At 36.3% G+C, this 23131-nt stretch overlaps 1 protein-coding gene across 5 annotated transcripts in view; it reads left to right on the forward strand.

Annotated features, from left to right (window-relative positions):
- Positions 1 to 23131, forward strand: part of Bbx (BBX high mobility group box domain containing) — a 284258-nt gene that overhangs the window by 190158 nt on the left and 70969 nt on the right. For all 5 annotated transcript variants that reach the window (XM_008841418.3, XM_008841420.3, XM_029567518.1 and 2 more), the window contains 2 exons: positions 13318 to 13513; positions 17850 to 17917. In XM_008841418.3, coding sequence (XP_008839640.1) covers positions 13318 to 13513; positions 17850 to 17917 — 264 coding nt within the window. The remainder of the gene's footprint in view (positions 1 to 13317; positions 13514 to 17849; positions 17918 to 23131) is intronic.

Below are 23131 nucleotides of genomic sequence, written 5' to 3' on the forward strand. Positions count from 1 at the left end.
ATTCTAACATTTTCCTTAGAGTTATAACTTGCAAAAAAAAAAAACCTTGATTCGTAAAAACCCCTGCCACCCCTCTAACTACTATGGGAAAAAAAATGAACCAGCAGGGGGTAAAATAATGTAGTTTCAGGATATTTTATTAGACATCTCAGTATGTGGAAAAGGAATACCTTCAAATCACTGTAGTTTTATTGAGTTATTTAATAAGAAAATCTTCAGCATATAAGTTTCTTTTAAAATGTTCAGCAAAATTTCATCTAGAGTAAATGATTAGTGCAGTTACTATGTAATTAATGATCACACAAGGTGTTAAGAATGTACTAATTGTCACAGATAGAATCTTAACTGTGTAGGGCATCTAGAAAATTTAAAGTCAATTACCACAACCCATGTGATTTTTAAATGCTTCAGTAGATTTCCAGGGGTGTAACAGTGATTAACAGTAATCTTTCTCCTTCAGTAGCCTTCAGTCTTCTCACACTCATTCCCTGCACTTATCCTTCTACACTCAGGCCCAACACTCATCCTCCTGCACTCATCCTTCCACACTCACCCTTCCTACACTCATCCTCCTACACTCATCCTCCTGCACTCATCCTCCTGCACTCATCCTTCCACACTCATCCTTCCTACACTCATCCTCCTACACTCATCCTCCTACACTCATCCTTCCTGCACTCATCCTCCTGCACTCATCCTCCTGCACTCATCCTTCCACACTCATCCTTCCTACACTCATCCTCCTACACTCATCCTCCTACACTCATCCTTCCTGCACTCATCCTCCTGCACTCATCCTCCTGCACTCATCCTTCCACACTCATCCTTCCTACACTCATCCTCCTGCAATCATCCTTCCACACTCATCCTTCCTGCACTCATCCTCCTACACTCATCCTCCTGCACTCATCCTCCTGCACTCATCCTTCTACACTCATCCTTCTACACTCATCCTTCCACACTCATCCTTCCGCACTCATCCTTCCTGCACTCATCCTCCTACACTCATCCTTCTACACTCATCCTTCCACACTCATCCTTCCACACTCATCCTTCCTGCACTCATCCTTCTACACTCATCCTCCTGCACTCATCCTTCCACACTCATCCTTCCTGCACTCATCCTCCTGCACTCATCCTTCCACAATCATCCTTACACACTCATCCTTCCTTCACTCATCCTTCTACACTCATCCTCCTGCACTCATCCTTCCACACTCATCCTTCCTGCACTCATCCTCCTGCACTCATCCTTCCACACTCATCCTTCCTGCACTCATACTCCTGCAGTCATCCTCCTGCACTCATCCTTCCACACTCATCCTCCTGCACTCATCCTTCCACACTCATCCTCCTGCACTCATCCTTCCACACTCATCCTCCTGCACTCATCCTTCCTGCACTCATCCTTCCACACTCATCCTTCCTGCACTCATCCTCCTGCACTCATCCTTCCACACTCATCCTTCCTGCACTCATACTCCTGCAGTCATCCTCCTGCACTCATCCTTCCACACTCATCCTCCTGCACTCATCCTTCCACACTCATCCTCCTGCACTCATCCTCCTGTACTCATCCTCTTGCACTCATCTTCCTGCACTCATCCTTCCACACTCATCCTTCCACACTCATGCCCCATGCTCATCCTTCCACACTCATGCTCATGGTAAATTAAGCAATTACCTAAACCTCTTAGGGGGCTGCATGTGCTTCCTGTAATTAAACACTTGAGTGGCATTTTGGATAACATGCAGCATATTACTAGTTCATTGCTTGCCTTTTCTTAAAGTCAGCTAATTTATATACCCAGTAGGTGGCCACTTTTAAGACGAGGAAGTATTAGTTTTGCACAGAAATCTCATTACTTAATTATATTCACAATATTTGCCATTGTGGTACTATAATGAAAGGATAAGGTAGCCCCCTGTACCCTAGAAATTTAGGCCATAATGCCCCACATTGTGTCTTGCCTTGTTTACAGTTGCTCTTATAATGTAAAACATCACCTTGTTTCTACTCCAAAGTGGAAAGGATTCAGCTGCTTCCCAAATTATCCCACATCTGGTCTCCAGTGGTTATTTCTTGGAACTTATTTGCTAAATGTTTTCTCGGTTACATTAAAGTACATGTAATTGTGCTGCTGTCTTTTTGTTAACTGTTGCAGCCTTAAGTGGAACATTGGTTCAATGAGCCAGTACCTTAACAGCTTCAGTACTCCCGGATTCTCTGGTAGCTAGCTGCTAGTGATACAAGGCAGCGGCAGAGATGATCCTTAAGTCTGAGTCATTCTTCAAACTCTACTGCAGATGCATAGCCTTTCAACTTTAAAACCCTAAATTTTGAATATTCCTTACTAAATATAAAACATATTTTATCATTCATGTGTGAATATGAATGCTTTGTGTTTATTTACCATTTATTTACCAAATCACCTTTCTTAGTTGAGTGAGAAATGGTCTTGAAGTGCCTTTACAGGAATGGTCTGAAAATGTGTCCTTAGGCAATTTGGTCCCTGTGCTACTACCCCAACGAAGACCTTCATAGCACATAAGTTGTTATAATCTTATGAGAACACTTGTATTTATGGTATGGAGTTGACCAGAGCATATTAATTTATTCTTTTCTCCTTTTTATTTTAAAAGAAGCAGTTTAAAAACAAAAGGAGAGATCCTTTTTCTACCTGTTAGTTCATGAAATTTCCTCGACTCTTCCCTTACTCCTAATTATTCTATATTATTGTATTTGATAAGTTGAAGGATCCATTTTAAGATTTATTGTTCTTTTCATGAATTATTGCCCAGTACTAGTTTATGTTGTTGGGGGAAGAAAACTGGTTGAATGAGGGTTTCATGTTCTGTGGTGACAAATCTCATTAAAGCAACAGTTGCTTGTAGGTAATCTAAAAAATACTGTTCTAACAATACAACCCGGGTTTCTTTCCTTTTTCGATTCAGCAGTGAGCATGATGGTGCAATGTTGTGGATGTTCACAGGTTCTAATTTTTGAATGTGTGGCTGCTTGTTAGGAGCTGCAGAAGCTATATTACCTTTCCTTTTTAAAATGCATGCATTTTTCTAATATAGAATACAAATTTCTGTATAACTGCTTAGGACCTTTCTTTAACTTCATTTGTCATGATCATGATTAATGAATGGACAATAAATGTAAACAATTACATCTTGACCTTCAGCCAAAACAGGTAGTTCAAAGAGGAGAAGAAGATGTTGAAAGTTTAGCCAATTCCAGTGACCTTTGTGATAGCATATATGTATTTCTTGATTGAGTTCATTCCTTGCTCAATGTTTTATGAAGCACAGAAAAGTAAAATCAGTTCTGATTCCCTTCTTCAAATTAAAAATCTAAGGCCCAAAGGAGTTAGTTCCTTGAACAGTCGTATGTTTAGTGATCAAATGGTGATGCTAGAATACTCCTTTCTCTTTGACTCCCATGCCCTTTTAGTATATATTTATTCTACCCACATTAGATAAGTGGGAGATAGGTGGTCTGCTTAAGTAGGGCTATGATGTTATGAGTCTTACAGGGAGAGTCTACTTGTGCTAGGGAGGGAGGGAGGTGAAAACAGGTCAGAAAAAGCTTTAATGATCATAGTTTTGCTGTGTGATTTAGAAAGACAAAGCTAAGATTACATGTGGGAAATGGAGCTCAGTTTCAGGAGCCAGGGTATTTGCTTTATCTGGAGTCTGGGTTGCATGCAGGAAAATCACAGATGATGATGATGATGTAAAAGGAAATAAGACGTCAAGCTGAATATCTTTGAAATTCAGTTGTACCTGAACAAAACTGATATGGAATTAAATGCATTAAAATAAAACTTGAAGGTAGATCATACTAACTCTATGAATGTTGCTTCATGCCAATATTCTGAAATAGCATTAGAGCAAAACTCTATGGAGTTTTTAGTGATTAATCCTTCTTCCATATTTCTTAAGCATAAAATTAATCTGTCTTTGGCTGTTAATTTATAACCATAATTTTTTTTTCTACAAGTCATTCAGTCTGTTCATTAAAAATGAATTCTACTCCAAAGAAATTCCACTCCCATTTACCATGAGTTACAGTCTGGAGAGCCTTTCTTAACAGTTATGTGGTTTATATTCTTGTCAACATACTGCAGGACTTTGTCACTTTAGTGGCTCCTAATCCATCCAGAATCCTTAAGAAATAAATGCTATACCCACGTGATTTCTAAGCAGATGAAAGCTTAGTGTTCCTTTAGACAACCAAACTTTTATTATTTTTTAGTTACCATGCAAAATAACAGATTTCCTTGTGACAGTTCCATACATATATATCATAGTTTGTTCTTACTCCCTCCCACCCTGTCCTTCCTTTCCTACTGTCATCAGTATATATCCCATTAACCCTTTCTTCTTCTCACTCTCCCCACCTCCTGGACCTACGTCCCCCTCCTCACAGTCTTCTTTCTACTTTCATGTTCTACATAAATGCAAATGCATGTATATAGAGATTCTGCATATGAGAGGAAGGACCATTTGTCCTGGTCTAGCCTGTTTAATTTAACAAAAAAATGTTATAGTGTCATTCTTCTTTTACAACTGACTAAAATTTCATTTTCTTTATCCATTCATCTGTTGATGGTCTTCTGGACTGTAGTGCATGAGAAATGAAACCAAATTGGTCATAGTATAAGATCATAATGTGTTCTTGAATTCAGTTCAGTCTGCAAGAAATTTTAGTGAGAATTTTTGCATCTATATTTAGGGAAACTGGTGGATAGTTTTCTGTTTTGTTATATTGGGTATCCAATATTGGTATCAGGGTAAAGTACACACACACATACACACACACTGAATATTGGAGGTCTCAGTGTTATAAAACAAACACTAGGGAGCACAAAAAGTCAGGTAAGTCCTGGTACAGTAAGAGTGAGTGACTTCAGTATTCCACTCTATATTTAGAAAGGTCATCCAAGCTGAAGATCAACAAACTTCAGATTTAAACTGTGCTATAGATCAAATGAACTCTATGTATTCAGAGTATTCTGTCCAATGGATATACAATAAATACACTGTCTTCTCAGCAGCCTATGGAACTTTCTCTATAATATACCACATTCTAGGCCACAAAGCAAGTTTTAACAAATATAAAAGATTGAAAATAATTTTTGTACCTTACCAGATATTGAAATAAAACTAGAAATCAGTAGCAAGCGAAACAGACAAGTATTTAAGAGCTTGAATAATGGGTCTTGAAAGACATTAAAGAAATCAGAAGATAATTTTTTAAATTCTTTGAATTGTATGAAAGTGAAAGTACAACTTACCAGATCCTCTAGGGGTAGAGCCAAGGTAGCTCTAAGAGGAAATTTCATAGCTCTAAGTGTTTACATTAAAAAATCAGTCAGAGATGAGCAGTGCATAGTGACATAAGCCTTTAATCCCAACATTTGGGAGTCAGAGGCAGGCAGATCTCTGAGATTGAGGACAACCTTGTCTACGTAGTAAGTTCCAAGCCAGTTGGGTCTACAGGAAGACCCTGTCTCAAAAGCAAATCAGAGATATCTCAGATAACCTAATACTGTATCCCAAGGTACTATCAAAGAACAGACCAAACCTATGAAATGGAAATTGAAAGAATAATGTACAGAAGGAATCAGCTTATTTGTCCCTTGAAAGTATAAACAAGATTGAAAAACCCATAGCCAAACAAACCCCCCCAAAAAAGGAGATCCCAATCAAGAGAACTAGAAATGGAAAGGGGAGGTTGTAACGTATTTCAGTAAAATATATAGGATATTGGCGAATACTTTGAATATTTATATTCCAAAAAGTGGGAAATCTAGAAGAAATGCATAAATTCCTAGACAAATAACCTCCCAAAGTTAAATCAAAAGCATATAAATAACTTGAATAGATCCTTAGCAAGCAATAAGGTTGACATAGTAATAAAAAGTACCTCCACAAAGAAAAGCCCAAGATGTGGATTCACTGCTCTTCGTTGGCCATTTCTACTTAACCTTTAGAGAAAGGGAAACGCCAATGCCCCCCATACTGAACCATTACCAAACTCACTTTTATGAACTCAACATTACCTAATACCAAAAGCACTTTTTAATTTTATATTTTTTCATTAAAGCTTGTTTTAAATTTTTGTTTATATATTTTCTTATTTAGCATACCTTTGAGTTTTTCTTTTACTTCAACTCATTACTCAATTGGAATTATATCTATAATTATATATTATATCTATAATCTGATGAGATTTCGGTGGATTATTGAGTTTCATTGGGCTATTATTGTCTGTAATGATTCTCAGCAATTTTGTTCTTTTGAATTTTTTCTCTTGCTTTGAGTTTTTCCTCTGAGTCTACCCTGTCTGTTGTCCATTCCTTTAACCTTTAACTGCTCTTCCGAGTAATTTGTGTGAAACCCCACCGCTTAGCAGTAAAGGGGGTTGTAACAGTAGATATTAAGGCTCCATGTTTCACAACCTTCTATCTTTCTTAGACTTTTGTTGTGTTCCAGATATTAAGGCTTTCTTTCTACATTTTAAAAATGTTAAAGGGGCTGAGGACACTCAGTGATACCATTCTTGCCTAACATGGGAGAAGTCTGGATTTGATCCCCAGCACAGCAAAAGAAAGTAATAGTAATAAAATAATATGTTGGGGTTTCTTCCATGAGAATAAATTTTGAATACTGCTTCATTGTGTCCAGGGTCCTTTTATAAATATTTAACTAATTTAATCCTTGGAATGGTCCCAAGAATTAAATATTTTTTATTGATTCTTTGAAAATTTCATATAATGTAATTTTGATCATATTCAGAACCTCTCTCCTGTCTCCTCTGAGATTCACCCCCCTATATTCCTTGACTTCATGTCCTCTATTATTTTTTCTTAAGGTCTATGGAGTAGTCTTGGCTGTAGGACTATCCCGTGGAGTGTGGTCAACCTGACTAGCATCACGTCTTTCTGAAAACTGATGCTCCTTCTCCCAGCAGCTATCAATTGCCAAAAGTTCCTTATCTAGGAGTGGGGCTTTATGATAGCATCCTACTTCCACGTAGGATTTTGTCAGGTTTGGGCTTGTGCTAGTCTTGTGTATGCTGTCACTACCACTGTGGGTTCATATGTATGACTGCTCTGTTGTGTCCAGATGTTCCAACTGTTACAATCTTTCCGTCCCCTCTACTGCAATCATCCCTTAAGTCTTGGGAGGAGAGGGTATGTTGTGAGTGTTCCATTTAGGGCTGAACACTGTGCAGCCTCTTGTTCTCTGCCATAGACCAGTTGTAGGTCTCTGAGTAAATCACCATCTGCTGCAAGAAACAGCTTTCTCTGGTGAGAATTGCAAAAAAAAACAAAAAACAAAACACTAATCTGTGAGTATAACAAGTCCTTAGGATCCAGTTTAATACCTATCCATTTATGAGAATAATAGTATTAAGCTCTCCCCTATGTGGCCTGTCTAGCCACAGATTCTTGGCCCTGAATTAAATATTTTAAAGGATAAAGGCAAGAAGACTGTGACTCAGAAAAGTTGACTTTTCCAAGCAAGCAAAGTTGGTAGTGGGGCTGGGATTCTCATACTCGAGTTTCTCCCTTCTCACACATTTTTGGATTTTTACATGTACAAGATGATAGTAAAGATGCCTCCCCTCACAGAGGATGTGAGCTGTGAATCAAGAAATGCACATTTTATTATTTATAGCTTTTATTATGAATTGTTAATATATATGTGCAAATGTTTCTGAAATGCAAAATTAGTCCTTGAAACACAGAATCAACAAAACTATATCATTTGCCCACCTTGGCAGATAAGATCCCGTGTGCATGACATTCATGAGCAAGATGAGTTGATAGTCAAGTTAACCACTTGATTCAGAAATATTAGTCCATTTGATAATTGTTTAGTAAACACCATTGTTTAAATATTTAAATCAAACATAAAGACTATAAATCAGTCCGTCCTGCTTACTATGGAACTTGTGTCCATTTAAAGGGATGAAGGTAAGAGTTTACTTTTGTATCATTTGAAGAATATGCAAATTATTTTATTTGCCTCTTTTGTAATGTAAGAGTTTAAAGAATTTAAGGAAATTTTTAAACCAAAGTGAACATTTTGGGGGGAAACAAACATTTCACAATTCAAATTAGTCAACATGAAAGTTATACTTCTCTCAGTACATTTTCAGAAAGGATATTTACTAGGTCATCTTTTTTTCTACCTAAACCCCCATCTGTTTTTTTCAAAGTAACAAGATTAAATTTTTTATTACATTTATTGAATCATAAACATCACATGCACAAGTCAGAGTACAACTTTATGCAAGTTTTTTTTTTTTGTTTTTGTTTTTGTTTTCTTCCATGTGCATCCCAGGGATGAAATTCAGGTCCTCAGGCTTGACAAGTAAGCACCTTTATCCACTCAGGCATCTCATCAGCCCAAGGTTAAAATTTTTTTTTTAATTCTCAAATTTAGATTTTTTTAATTAATGTAATTAAACGACTTTTCTCCAAATCACAGAAAAAAAGGAAAAAAAAACTAGCAAGAGTAGCTCACACCACATAGTACATTGAGTCATGCTCTCCTGCTGATAATTTTTAGATTTCTGTGAAGGAAGAGTTCTCAGACTTAGGAGGTACAGATTAGTGCCACTTCTCAAACCTCCTCTTTGCCCTCCCTGGTTGAGCAATATAATTTCTGCCTGCTGATGAGAAAGGACACAGCTGTCACAGAACTTACTATGCAGGGCTTCATTTAGATCCCTGTAATGTATATCATTATAAAATGAAATATGTGTTAGAGCTCTTTTTAAACTTCCAGATAATTTCCTGTGTAATCTCTTTACAGTTCTGGTAGATTTATTTCATGGTACTGTTTCACATATTTGCACAGAATCATCCGTCTCTCATTGTGCAGACATTCTTGGAATGTTATTTCTGAATCTCATCAGGGTTGCCATTTCTCCTTTTCTCTGTAGGTCTAGGCTGTAATAATAGCTACTGGACTTTGAGATAGCACCCCAATTAAAAATGAATAATTAGAGAATACCATTCATTAATATTAAGGTGCTTTGTAAATCAAATTTTCATTTATGTAATGATCTGAAAAGCATGTATTGTTGAGACCTCATTTTTAAATGGTCAGCATAACAGATTGTTGTATTGTTATATAATAATGCCATTGTCAAATATAAAGGAGGTAAAATACTGTGACAGAGGGTGCGCATTTGGTGACAGTACTGAATAACAATAGAATCGGTAATTAAATTGCTGGTTTATTATTATTGCTAATGAAATATAGTGGTGATGAGGACCAGGAGGACAACCAGCATTACCAATAGCTCCTATCAGTGAGTAACTATCTGTAAAGCAGATTTTAACTTAGATTTTTTTTTATTGATTGGAAATTTACAGGAAAAAAAGTTGAAGGCCATAAGGTGAATTTGTATTTTAATTGAAGAATCTTGAAAATCAGCGTTTTAGTCAAAATCTAGGTATCTCTGAGAGTTTTTCATTGAAATCTTAGGATTACCAGCCTGTGGTTCATGTTCCTGGAGGATAAATGAGCTTCCCAGTCACCTCTAGCATCAACAGCCTGGCCCTGGATATCTAGATAGGTGGGGCTTATCTCTCTGGCCCTTTCAGTTCTGCATTGATGGCTTTTGCACACGTGGTTGACCTGTTTGTTAATAATTTCAGTTGGCTATTCACATCAGACTATATACAAAGTCTCCTATATTTCTTCCTTCCCTGCCTCCTATGTAATTCCTTTCTGAATAGCCTTGTCATAACAAATGATTAAACCTTTCTCGTCTCTTACAACTGAACAGATCAGGTGATTGATGAGGTACCAAGTTCCAAGGACATCTAGACATCTTTACAGCCTGAGCTGCTCTTGCCTCTGCCTCACTTGCTGCCTGTACACTGCTTGTGTTGGCCTGGTATTTTCACGTGAATTTATGTGTTATTCTCTTCTCAGTCTGTCACATTCTTAACCTTCCTGCCCAGTACTTGACTGGGTGTTTGGTGTTGTAGCTCAGTGGTAGAATGCCTGCTAAACATGTGTGAAGCCCCGGGTTCAAGGTCCAGCACCGAACAGAAGCTAAAACATAAAGATGTATATACATATATATGTGTATAGCATATATACTTTACTGAACAAATGTTCAGTTGTATTTTGAACATTTATATTGAGCTAAAGAATCTGCATGATTTATACTGTGATACAGCTGCGTATTGTCCCCTACAGTAAATTCCCAGTTATCGTTGTCTTAAAATCCCCATACAGCAGACCTTTCTCCTGCATTGTCATTTTGTTATTGCAAAACCATTTTTCATGCCTAAGTCAGGGGTAGGGTTGTAGATCATGTGTAAACAGAAATGTTCATTTTGTTAACCATGGATTATAAGCAATATGATGGGAGGGACTCTGCCTGATTCATGTTTTCTTTCCTCAGTGTCTGTCATCTAGTCAACCCTCACAAAGTATTGCAGTGAAAGTGGGTAGGATAGAGATGAGACAGTGAGGAATAGTTGTGTATGTTGATTTTCAGTGTCTTATGTTGTCTTCAACACTGTCATAAATTGGTTTAAGCTGGTCTTTATTAGTATTATCAACTATGTTTTAAAAATAGTTGATGCGAACAATAATTCATTTATCAAGATGACGGTAGTATCATTTCCATTATACCATCAATTCACTCAAACAGATTATTAAGTGATTCTTAGCTATATATAGGATGTTTTACTAGGAAAAAACCTTATCCAATAATAAATATGGGGAGAAGGGAGCGTGTAAGAAACAAGCAAATTGAGTGCTAATGACGTTGCCCAGCCTCTTCCACAGCCATGACTTTCTACTTACAAAATTTTAACTACAAAAAATATCATTTTATTTCTCATGACAAATATTAATAAATTTTCTTGGAAGTCTTCTGTCATTGTATAGAATAGCAGTCTTTATTCAAATAACTGTCCATTTGACCCACCTAGCCTGTGTGCATTTTACTGGAACACAGTAGTGATGCATGTATCTGCTGCTTGCTTTTTCTCCTCTGCCTATCATTTGTCACTTTCCACCTCCAGGCAGAAGGCTAGGCTATTCCTCTCCCTCAGTTTAATATGTAAATCCCTCATGCTCATGAATGTGCTGTGGTAGTATATCTTTTTTGCCACCTTTGATGCTTCCAAATTCATTCTGCTATACAATTTTATATTCTAGTTTGGCTCTGGCCTGTGTCTCATTTTAACCATTATTTTTAAGAAAAGTAGGACTAAGCATTGAAGAGATGATTCAGCAGTTAAGTCTTTGCTGCTCTTGCAGAGGATTAGAATTCAGTTCCCAACACCTGTGTCTAGTGGCTTACAACTGCCAGTGACTCCAGCTCCAGGGGTATCTGATGCCTCTGGCTGTCCAGGGCAATGGGACACACACACACGCACACACACACACACAATTAAATAAATCTTTAAAAATTACAATAAAGGTAATATATTTTAGAGGGTTTTTGTGCTTATTTTCCATATATACATATATATATATCCATGTATCAATAGATGCATTTATATATTATAGGTAAAAAGTGTTCAGAAATTTTGAGTTAAGATGGCTTTGGGATAAACACCAACCACTGTCTATTGGTATTGCATTATTACCCACATTATAGCTTTCATTTATATGATTCATAATGAAATAGTGGGAAAAATAGATTATATATTCTTTCCTTACACCAACAGTAAAAGGACTACTTTCCTCCTACTTTTAAATTAAAAGCCATTTGACGACCATACTAAATTAATGTCATACATTGACCAGCATTGCCATTGTATTATAGTTTTAATTATTTTATTATTTTTAGTCCATGTGTATGATTGTTGCCTGCATATATGTAAGTGCACCTGTGTCATGCAGTGCCTGTGGAGGTCAGAAGAGGGTGTTGGATTCCCCTGGAACTAGAGTTACAGACAGTTGTTAGCCACTGTGTGCATGTTGGGAATCGAACCCAGGTTCTATACAAGAGCAACCAGTACTCTTAACCACTGAGCCATCTCTCCAGCCTCCAACATTGCCTTTTAAAAAGTAAGCCTGCGAGACTGAAGGAATTGTGTTAACTGGTCATGGTGGTGATGCCTTTAATCTCAGCACTGAGGAGACTGAAGTGGAGGACTGTGAATTGAAGTCAGCATAGACTACATATCCAGACTGTCCCGGGGAAATGTGTTAATAAAATATTCAGTAGTGATAGTTGAAAAATGCATAGAAAATTAATTTTTATCAGACAGTATATCTTTGGCAACATATAATGAATATCCAGAAAGAGTTAGGGGAGTGAGAGAAAGAATAGCAGAAGGAAAACACACACACATGATAGAAAGATATTGTCAATGACTATTGAAACTTTCAAGTAAGATATAAAGCTTGTGATAGATTGATTGCAACATGACACATCAACTCTAAGAGCTCATTCATATATGTCATCATGTGTGCTCGCTATGGAACACTGGCAGGTGTATTGCACTTGTAGGTGGAAGAATTGGGCCGAGGAAGGTTGGTGCCCATAGTTGACTGAGTGAAGGTGCGTTCTGAGCCCAGACCATCAGACTGCATCCAGTACTCTTTACATGACACTATGCCTAAAAATAACCGAAAAGTTTGTCAGCTAGTATTCCTGTTCCTCTTCTACTCTTGGTCTTGTTCGTTTATCTCAAAATTGAGTATTTGCTCTGCTAAATTTGTCTGCCTTTGCTTTACCTAGTACATTGAGGCAAAGATTTGATTTTTTTAAAAAAATCTATACATAAAAGATTAAGCTAAACGGTGGGCAGAACTGGCTGCTGGCCCTGCCATTAACTTATGGAAATGTGAAGCTGAAGCATTCCTTGAAATAGGTGCTGTGCTGTGTAGCACTCTTGACAACACTCCTAGACGCTGACAGTATTATGCAATCTCAAGTTAAAGCTCACAGAGTTCACTGCTCTGTGTTTAGTGACTGCAGCCTGATGTAGAAGGGCCAGGGTTTGAGCCCTGTCCTTTCTGTCTCCAGAAGCCTTGACTCTTTACAGTACAAAAAGCTCCCTCTTCCTCCGTTACACAGGAGTAAACAGTACAAAGTGTCTGGCTTCAACACTCTTTGTCTCTCAGATTACTCCGTGGCCTGTCTCTATATCTCTGTGCTTGGGGTTGTCATTTTTCTATGAAGAAAGCCACCAAAGTCACAGAATGTATTTTTATCATTGTCTGAAAGAGGGAAAAATAGGCAAAGGCTATTAGAACTTCTATTCAGTCTATATGTTAGTCAAAATCTATAATCTGTTCATTTATTTATAGTATAAAGATGCATTTATGAAAGCAAATCCTGGCTACAAATGGTGTCCTACTACAAACAAGCCCGTGAAATCACCAACATCCACTGTCAATCCACGAAAGAAACTTTGGGCATTCCCATCTGACTCTTCAAGAGACTTGCCAACCCCCAAGAAAGCAAAGACTGAAGAAATTCCTCAGCTTAACTTTGGAATGGCTGGTGAGTTTACAGTTTCACCTGTTTGTTTAGGACAAAACAGTATAGTTAAGTGTATTTAACAAATTACACAAAGTTGGTGAGAGTAAAACTTTTGACCAGTATGAAGCAGTGACAGCTGTAACATATCTTAAGGTATTTGTACATGCTATACAAAGAACATACAAGTAATAAGAGGCAGAGACCCAATGGTAAATGCCATGAATTCCTGATATTGACAGAGTGGGCATGTAGACAGCAATTTGGAGCTTGTCAGGAGCTTAGGGAGTTTTATTTTATGAAAATATAGATATAACAACATTTACACACACACACACACACAAGCACACACTATCAAGCTACGTGAGTAATCACCACAGTTATCATGGATGCTTAAAAAAACCACAGTTATGTAGATCATCTGATTATTTGATACATTGGAGGTAAGAATATGAACAAATCCATCACAAATCTGAGACGGATCGACAGCTGCATCTTAAAAAGAATTCCCATCCTGGTCTCTCCTCTCATCCCCATTACTGTATGGCCCCAGCAAAGTTAAAATTCCAGATGGTCCCACTTGTTATATTACTCTTTGGGTGGTAAGGAATGCTAAAGCATTACGACCATGATATGAAACATTTATCCTCACCCTGAACATGGCTGGATCTGTATTCATAAGAGAGGAGTTTGCCAGAAGGAACTTGATAGATTGGGTAAAGCACAAGCAGGGAAGTTCCCTTTGAGCTCCTGCTCCATACTACAAGCAAATAATTTTCACATCAGAACCCTAAACCATTTACAATACAGAAAAGTTGGAAAAGGAGATTGAGCCACATTTGACAAGATGCTCTTTTAATAAGCCTTCATAGTTCAATTTTGAGCTTATAATACAAAAAAATATATCTCAGTTCTGTATAAATACTAAAAAGTGAAACTTAACACATGGCAGTATTCTTAGGAAGGAAAATCTTTAGGTGATGGGTGCAGTGTCTCTAGGTCAGTTCCCAAGTCATATTTCTGTGTGTCCAGAACCAAAACAGAGTCTTGCTCCTGCTTTAGCATCACTCTTAGTTTCAGCCCACTTGTTACTAGTATTGGTAAACTCTCCTGGCTTTCCCAATTGCAGCAACAGGAAGTACTTATTTTTTTCTTTTAAAAATATTTTATTTATTATTTTTATTTCATATGTATGAGTGTATTGACTGCATGTATGTAAGTACACCTGTGTCATGCAATGCCCACAGAAGACAGAAGAGCCATTGGATCCCCTGGAACTGGAGTTATGGGTGGTTGTTAGCGGTCATGTGAATGCTAGGAATTGAACCCGGGTTCTCGGCAATGCAACCAGTGCTCTTAACCACTGAGCCATCTCTTCAGCCCCAACATAGAGTACTTTTTAAAACCAAAAGAAGGTGTGGATGTAGAGATTATTGGCTTCTAAACTGAATTTCTTTCATCATCATCTAGCATCAGTTGTTTTTCCCACAATTCCAAATCTAGGTTAATGTGCATAAGGTTTTTTGTTTTGAGAGGTTCTTTTTGTTTGTTTTGTTTTGTTTTTTTGCATGCCGTTGTTTGTCACAAACCAAACAATATTATAGTTAAACTTTAGAAAGTATATAAAATATATTTTTACAACAGTGTTTCTCACATTAATTAATCTGCCTTTTACTTACAAAATAGCAGCGAATCTAGACTTAAGATATTTACAGGTCAGCTTTTAAAAGTGGTGTTCTTTGAAGCAAAATACAGGAAAGAAAATCACCTTCTTGGCATTTACCTCAATAATAATGTCCTATGTTGTGTGCTGGACATTCATGACAGAGCTGTTATTTAGCTTGTGTACAATAAATATCACTGGACTGATATTTCTCTTTATATCCCTTTTCAACTAGATGAAAGTGAATTAAATTGCCTTGATTAAAAACTGATACTTAGTTATCTGAATCTTGGGACTATGAGAAGAATTTTAAAGGCCAGTTTAAGTTTTAACACAGTATGTTTTGTGTTTGTTTGTTTAGTCAGTAGTCCTTGGCATTCCACATATTACAATTTAGAATAACTGAGCTTTGTCAAATGTATGATTTTCAAGGAAGGAAAACTACATAGAATTTAGCATAGTACAAATTCTCTCAGTAAAAGCAAAGTGTGCTATTTATATGAATGATATATGAATTGATAGTTCTAAATAGTTTTATATAAGTGATATATGAGATGATAATTTCTCGGCCAGTCTTGTAGTATGTATATGGCAAACTTCTCACAAAGTTGCATTCACCACAGAACTTAAATAATCATGTAATGGTATTTTTATTTTACTTTGTAATTTAAACTACACATTTTTATCCTTAGAATGCTGTCGTCCAATCCTCCCAGGATGACAGCTGCAAAAACATTTCATTTTCAAAGCACCACCCTAAACACTTATTTTCCACTGAATTCATTTCCCTTCTACACCTTTATTTTTAAATAGATGTTACTATCTATTTTATTAGGGACAGTAGTTCTTAAACTCAATGTTTAATTGAAAGTGGACTCTTAAAAGCAACACCACTGAGCATTTTTTCATCAAGCCCATGTTTGCTTGTGCCCTACGTTGCTGTCTGCCAGTACTGAACTTTCTTAACATTTGATCATTTGGTGGCCTCACAACTTTCTATTTCTTTTAAAACATTTTATTATTTTTATTTTATATGTATCAGTGTATTATCTACATGTGCGTAAGGTACCCATGTCATGCAGTATCCATGGTGGTCAGAAGAGGGCGTCAGATTCCCGTGGAACTGGAGTTACAGCTCTTAGGCACGGGTGCTGGGAATCAAACCCAGGTCCTCTACAAGAGCAGCCAGTGCTTTTAACCACGGAGCCATCTCTCCAACCCCACTTTCTATTTTTAAAAATTTTTATTTTATGAGTGTTTTGCCTGCATGTATATAAGTGTACCACAGGCATGTGTAGTGCCCATGGAGTCCAGAAGGGGTTGTAGGATCCCCTGGAACTGGAGTTACTGATGATTGTTAGCTGTCATGTGGGTTCTGGAGTCCTCTGGAAGAGCAGACAGTGCTCTTAACCACTGAGCCATCTCTCCAACCACACTTCCTGTTTTTTTACCTCTCTCTTCCTCCTTCCTCACTTCCTTTCTTGAGGGGAGTATGCCTCAGAACCTTTTCTCGATTTTTAAAAATATTATGTGTAAGATATGATTAAAATTCTTCATGAGTTCTCAAGAAAGACTGTGAACAACACTGTACTGCAGGGCATACACTTAACCAGGACTAAAAAATAGCTAAGTATCTTCAGGCTGTATTATGACATGGTAATTTGTAATTAGCGAGAACCCTAAAACAAGCATGCATTTACTGTGGACCTGTGTTCACTAGAAGAGACACTTGGGCCTTTTCACATGTGGTTTTTCCTTCTCATTCTGAATTTTAATTTTTAAGCAAGACAGCTTTAAAGAATATAAGTTTCTTATTATATGTGATATTATTATCTAGGTCATAGAGCTACCACTTTGCTGCTTTTATTTTGTCTTTCTGGTTTTGTTGATTGTTGAAAGAATTAAAACAAAATTATTGGCTAACAAAAAAAAAAGTTAATTTTAAATCTTGAAGCACTTTTCAGGAAGAACTTTAGTACCCTAAAGTTTATAATATCTAAAACATACCTGTTATTTCAATTTTCTTTCAAAATTTTTTTAAAGATAATTATTTTCAAAAAGCTTACTAGGATTTTCAGACCCATTTGGAAAATCTCTCTGTCCTATATTCTCTGATAGCCTAGTTCTTTTCAGTAGACCTGATTTTACATGGCAGAAATAACCTAAGATTAACAGTCTTAAACTTCTTAGAAGACAAGTGTAAGTAGTCTGTTGTTTGAAAAAAAAAAGTCTGCACTCCCCATGTTTGGAAAGAAGCCTTGGGTTTGGGAGACGATTCCTGTAATAAAACAACTGTAGTATTGCGGGGAAAAAAAGAAAAAAAAAAATTCTGTGTTGTCTTGGTTGGGTAGCTGTGGTATTTAGAAGATTTAAAAAGTTAGGTGTGGTCATTCCTGCCTGTAATCTCAGCATGTGGTAGGCTAAGGCAAGAGGATCATGAGTTCTAGAATATCTTAAGCTTCCTGGTGAGCCCGGCATAGAAAAATTAATATAAAAGAAAAGGCTCATTAAAGTATGTTCACTAAGCATACATATACTGGTAATGTAAATAAATAATTTTGGAATATTTCCATACAGTTGTATGTGGGTGAATTGGATTTCTGCCCTTATGACTATCCTTTTTTACTCTGGGTGGTTATATGTGCTTCTTGCTCCTAAGCTGATGTTTTTTTTTTTTTTTTTTTTTTTGATCTTTAGATCCTACTCAGATGGGAGGCCTGAGCATGCTGCTGTTAGCTGGAGAACATGCTCTTGGCTCGCCAGAGGTAAGCCAGGCTCTCAGGCCCTCATTCCTCCTCACTATGCTCATACTAGGGCTTCAGAGCATAGGCATCTGTATGCTGCTTGCCTTGCCTTTTCTGCAGTTTCACCACTTACAGCTCCTCAAAGAACCTTATCTGTAGTTCTTCTCATTAAGAAATGTCTGTGCATCTGGGTTGCTGAGGGTAACAGAAGTGGTGTCCATAAGCCAGAAAGACACAAACACAAGTCCACTGTGCAATTTGTAGTTGAGTTAACTTAGCAGAAAGAAATGTAGTACAGATAGTTTCATGTGCCATGTCCATGCCATGGATATATGGATGGCATCTTGTGACCCATTCACTCTCTTCAACACACCGTCTGCTCATAGAATGCTCTCATTTAGATTTGCTAGTGGGAAAATGACAGTAAAAATATGAGACTGTCAGTCTCTCTAGTATCTGAATAATTCCAAACTCCTATTTGAATATGTGGACTCATAGCATTCCAAAAGTTTTTCATCCTTTAAAAGGGAAAAGGAAATGGACCTTGGGCCCTCATGACCTTAGTTCCATGATCTAGTTATTAAACTGCTTTTGCTAAACATTTATAGATATGATTCTTCTCAGATAGTGGCAGCTAACCACATTTGATTTGCATTTGTGGCATTCTATTTTCTTAACAGAGATCAGTTGAATTAACCTGCAGGTCATGTTATTTTATTCCATTCTAGTTCTTGAAATGGAAATCTTTAATCCCAAACCAACATAGCTATTTAGAACAAGATAGCACTCAGTTCAATTCTATTGCATGCTTCTACTGTTTACTTTTGGTTTAAATTTTGAATATGTCATATAGAGTAAGTAATCTATTCAGCTGTACAGGCTGTTTATACTGTGGGACTATTGTTATTTGTAGTTTGTATATGAGATCCAAAGTTATTGACTCTATATTCAATTTAGTTCTTCTGATTCTTTTTCCTTTAATTTAGCAACAAGTATAAACTTGTTTACTAGTATTTGTTTGTGAACCTTCAACTGAATAAACCATACACATGCCTCTGTGCCTTTTCATGCACATTGTTTAGCATGTTTCTACTTTCTAACAACAGCATTGTTGGGTATCATTTCTCTTTCTAATACATAGTATGATCTAAGGGAAAATCACTCTCACTTGGGCATAGAGTATTCCAGATGTGTTCCGAAGGTGGATGTTGGAATATGAACACATACTTGACCTTTTAGCAGTCTGACTCATGGCCAAGAATGCACTCCGTAGTGAAAGTCAGCATCATCCTTCTTCACAGATTGGATTATGATTTTATTCCCAACATCTTTTATCTTTCTTTTACCTTTACAGAACAAATATAAGCAAATCATCATTCCAGAACTTCTAGATGCTAGTCAAAGAAAGGATAGTATTTTTCTCCTTTGCTTCAAGTTTTGCTAATTGTGCTCTTTTCAGTAAGTTATCTTACTCCTTTTAAAGCAGAGTTTTGACATCACTGCAGTGATGAAATGGAAGGATTTTGAGAACCCTCTGGATAAACAATGACTAATGAAGTTGGCAATATAGGAACAGTGTACTGTGTCAGTAGTTATGTCTTTAAGAGTCTGGCTCAGTGTTCATGTTTCCTCCCCTCTTCTCAGAAATACTTATATCATTACTCAAAATAATCTTGAGCTATTGGAACATTAAAATAGTAAAAAATTATGTAAAACAATGTTATCTCCAAGTAACAGTAGAGAGTTTAGATACCAATAGACTTCATATAACCCTTGGTTTTCTACTTGTACATTTTTGTTACAAATATGTTGACATGGCACATAGAACTTTAAGCACTTACATAGGCAGATTATCAAAGATAAACATAGCAAATATGTATTCATATTTTTCTTAAAGTTAATAAGATTATAAAATGAGAACAATTCAAAATTTTCACGTTTCTGACATTGGAATAATTACTGTGAAGTCTGATATTATTCAGTTTGACCAGTTAAAGTGACATTTTACAAAAATTCTACCACTGAAAAGGCATCATCATAAAGGGTCTTAAAGTGACATGATATAGAATGCTTATTCTGAAATAGTCTTAATGGGAGGAGGGCTTTCTTTATCCATTAGCCTGCTATCTAACTCCATACAAAATGTCCTAAAGATGTTGCTTTTTTTAAGTGTGAAAAAAAATTAATGTAGGTAATAGTTTTTATTTAAATAATACAAGTAATTTAGGTAATAGTTTTTATTTAAATAATACAAGTAATTTCTTTTTATTGTAACTAAAATAATAGAATTCTGTTTAAAAATTCTTTGGTCGCCACAGTTTCCTAGTTTTACCTAACATGCCATTGGCCTTATGAGAAAGTTTAGTTTCTTAAGATGTCAGTGAGTACATAATAACAATGTTTGAGCTTTCTCATTTTCCTCAGTCTTATAATTTAGATCTATGACATTGTCAGTTGGAAGTTTTTATGTACAACCATTTCTGAACCAAGCAAGGCTTTATGATCTCAACTGCAGTAACTCCAAGTCTCTAGCAAATAAAAGGGATGAATTTTGACTATAATTTGATTTTTTTTTACTGTTCACATAAATAATTCTTTATACCCACATGATATGTAAGAACTTGACTGCTTAAGATTAAAAAAAAATTAAACTGTATTTGTTTTATAGAATTTACTGATTTCAGAAGAAGAATTGATATACTGAGCAAGACAAAGACAGGAAAATTGACTCCTGGCTCAAAATGACAGACTAAAAGTTGCTTCTACTAAGAGTCTGTAGCATACACACCTCATCAGGAAATAATCTGTAATACAGAAAGAAGTGGAAGGATGTGATGTGGCAGTATAGCAAATGATTCAAGCTAGAAATCAAAAGTTACTTAAGTGATAACGTAGAAGAACCCCATTGAGCTTTAGTATAGAGTGAGCCAGACTAAATGGAATGCCCAGAGATTTGAGTGAATGTATACTTTATCGTTGTTGTTTTTAACCTTAAAGGAAAAGGAAATCAAAAGGCAGAAGGAACAAAAGTAATAATCTTTTCATCAGGCTCTGGGAAGAACTGAAGGAGGCAGTTAGAAAGTTAAGCTTTTAAATATCATATCAGAGTTATTGAAAGATAAAATGTAATAAGTAAAGTGAAAATATTTGATCTAGAATTACTAATAGTAATCTCTAGGACAAAGAATTTTCTATTATGTGTGCCAGTATAAACCTGTAGAACTAAATTAAATTTTAAAAATAAAAGCAGAGGATATTACAATTCAGAGTGTGTATGGAAGGACAGTTATTCAGTACATAATGTATAAAGTTCTTTGGATTAGTCTCAGCAAGGGCAACATTTGCTGTGGAACCCAAGTGAGCAGCAGAAAGTCCTTTTGGTCCGAACAGAAGGAAGTCAGATGGAAAGAAGAGAAGTTAGGAAGAACCGTCATGGCTGATGAGAAGTTAGAAGGCATCTCTGTTCAGTTGAATGACTGAAGCCAAAATTAACAATGTATGAGAAGTTCCTTAGACTTTGTGTCTCTTGCTTTTGAATGCCTGGTGGAATGAGTAGCTATGAGGGTGCTTTTTTTTTTTTTTTCCTAGCCATTTTTGCCTTGCTTTCCATCCTATAAAGTGGAGCTGATAATACCTGCATCCTGTAACTCCCAAGATTACCATAAAGATTAATTAAGTTAAACCTCTAAAGCATTTTTAACTCCCCTGAAAAGAATTCTTATAAGCATACAGTATCATTACCATAAGTTATTCTAGGCATTTTATACTCAAAAGCTTAAATCATACCCATTACTCCTGTAGGCTGTAATGTACTTTACCAGCACCAGCATGCATGCATCTATCTTGTACACACACACACACATACTTTGTCAGTTGAAACCTTGGAAGAATTTTAACTTGTCTTCATCACTAAGTGATCAAGAAAAATTAACTTAATATTTCATTTAGCTGACTGCATCAGTTTGTGCAGGAGGTGCTAACAGATGGAGGCACTCCTTCAAGGACCATTGACGCCATGCTGCAGAAGAACCGGGCAGTAGGAAACTGCCATCTTTTTGTACAGTTAGATGAAAAGTATTTATGGAGTGTCTTCTGTGTATAAGACGTGTCAGAGAACAGACCATACACAAATATCTGCCTTTTATGTAGCTGATACTCTGTTAAGAACCAATTTTTTTAAAGAAAGCAAGTCCTCCACATGAATTTTGACTTTAAGGAGATTCCTATTGGTTGTCTTTTTTTTTTTTACCATACTTGCCTATTTAAAAAACAAGAAATTCATGTCTGATTGAAATTTGAAAATAATACATTTCTACTTCTCGAAATGCAATAGTAATCTTTCACCTCTTCTAGAAGCTCATGATTTCTTAAGGTAAACTTCTATTTACTAATCCTTATAGCACCATTACTACTAAATACATTATAGCACTTGATTATATTTGCTTTATACTTATTTTAACATTATAATAATAAAAGTCTTGTTTTTGTTATATTTTTCTTCATAGGAAAAAGTTGTTAAGTCGACTTTAAGTACCTTGGGTTCAGGAACAATAACAAGATTGCAACTCAGCATTTGCTTGCAGTGTAGTTAACTATTACAGATAACTTTTATTGAATGCTATTTCCATTCTAAGTGCTGCTCCTAAATGTAAGAGTACCTTGTTCTCAAGCATAACCCTATGTATGAATTGTCTTGTTGACCTCATAAATACTAAACTATTAGTTGAGGGACCAGAGACAAAAAGGATTATGTAGCTACCCATTATGGTCTAGCTACAAAGTAGTAGAACTGAGATTGTACCCCAGCAGGTACCCAGTCTTTGTGTGGCATCCAGAGGGCTTTGTGATTCATTTACCACCTATCTAACCTCAGCCCTGGCTACTTCTGATGTCCTGTTATACCCATACTCAAGCTAATAGTAGCAGAGCAAAGTATTCCGTGATTGATTTCAGGGCTAGGTGCAGTGCCAAGCCTTTTACATTGATGAACTTATTCTGTCTTCCCAAGAATCCTATGGTGCCTGTTCCTTATTGCCATTCTCCAAGAACATAAAATGAGGAAGCCAGAATACGAGGATTTAATCCCATTAAATGAGATGAGCAAAATCTGAGCCAAATAGCAGTTGATTATAATGATATTTATTGTTATTATATTCACATTTTAAACTGAATTTTAACTTTAAAATAAATACTGATGTAGATAAAATTTAAAGTTTTCACTTTTTTAATTTAGTT

This window comes from Nannospalax galili, unplaced genomic scaffold (genome assembly GCF_000622305.1).
Source record: "Nannospalax galili isolate Female #2095 unplaced genomic scaffold, S.galili_v1.0 scaffold261, whole genome shotgun sequence".
In the NCBI taxonomy this organism is placed as follows: domain Eukaryota; kingdom Metazoa; phylum Chordata; class Mammalia; order Rodentia; family Spalacidae; genus Nannospalax; species Nannospalax galili.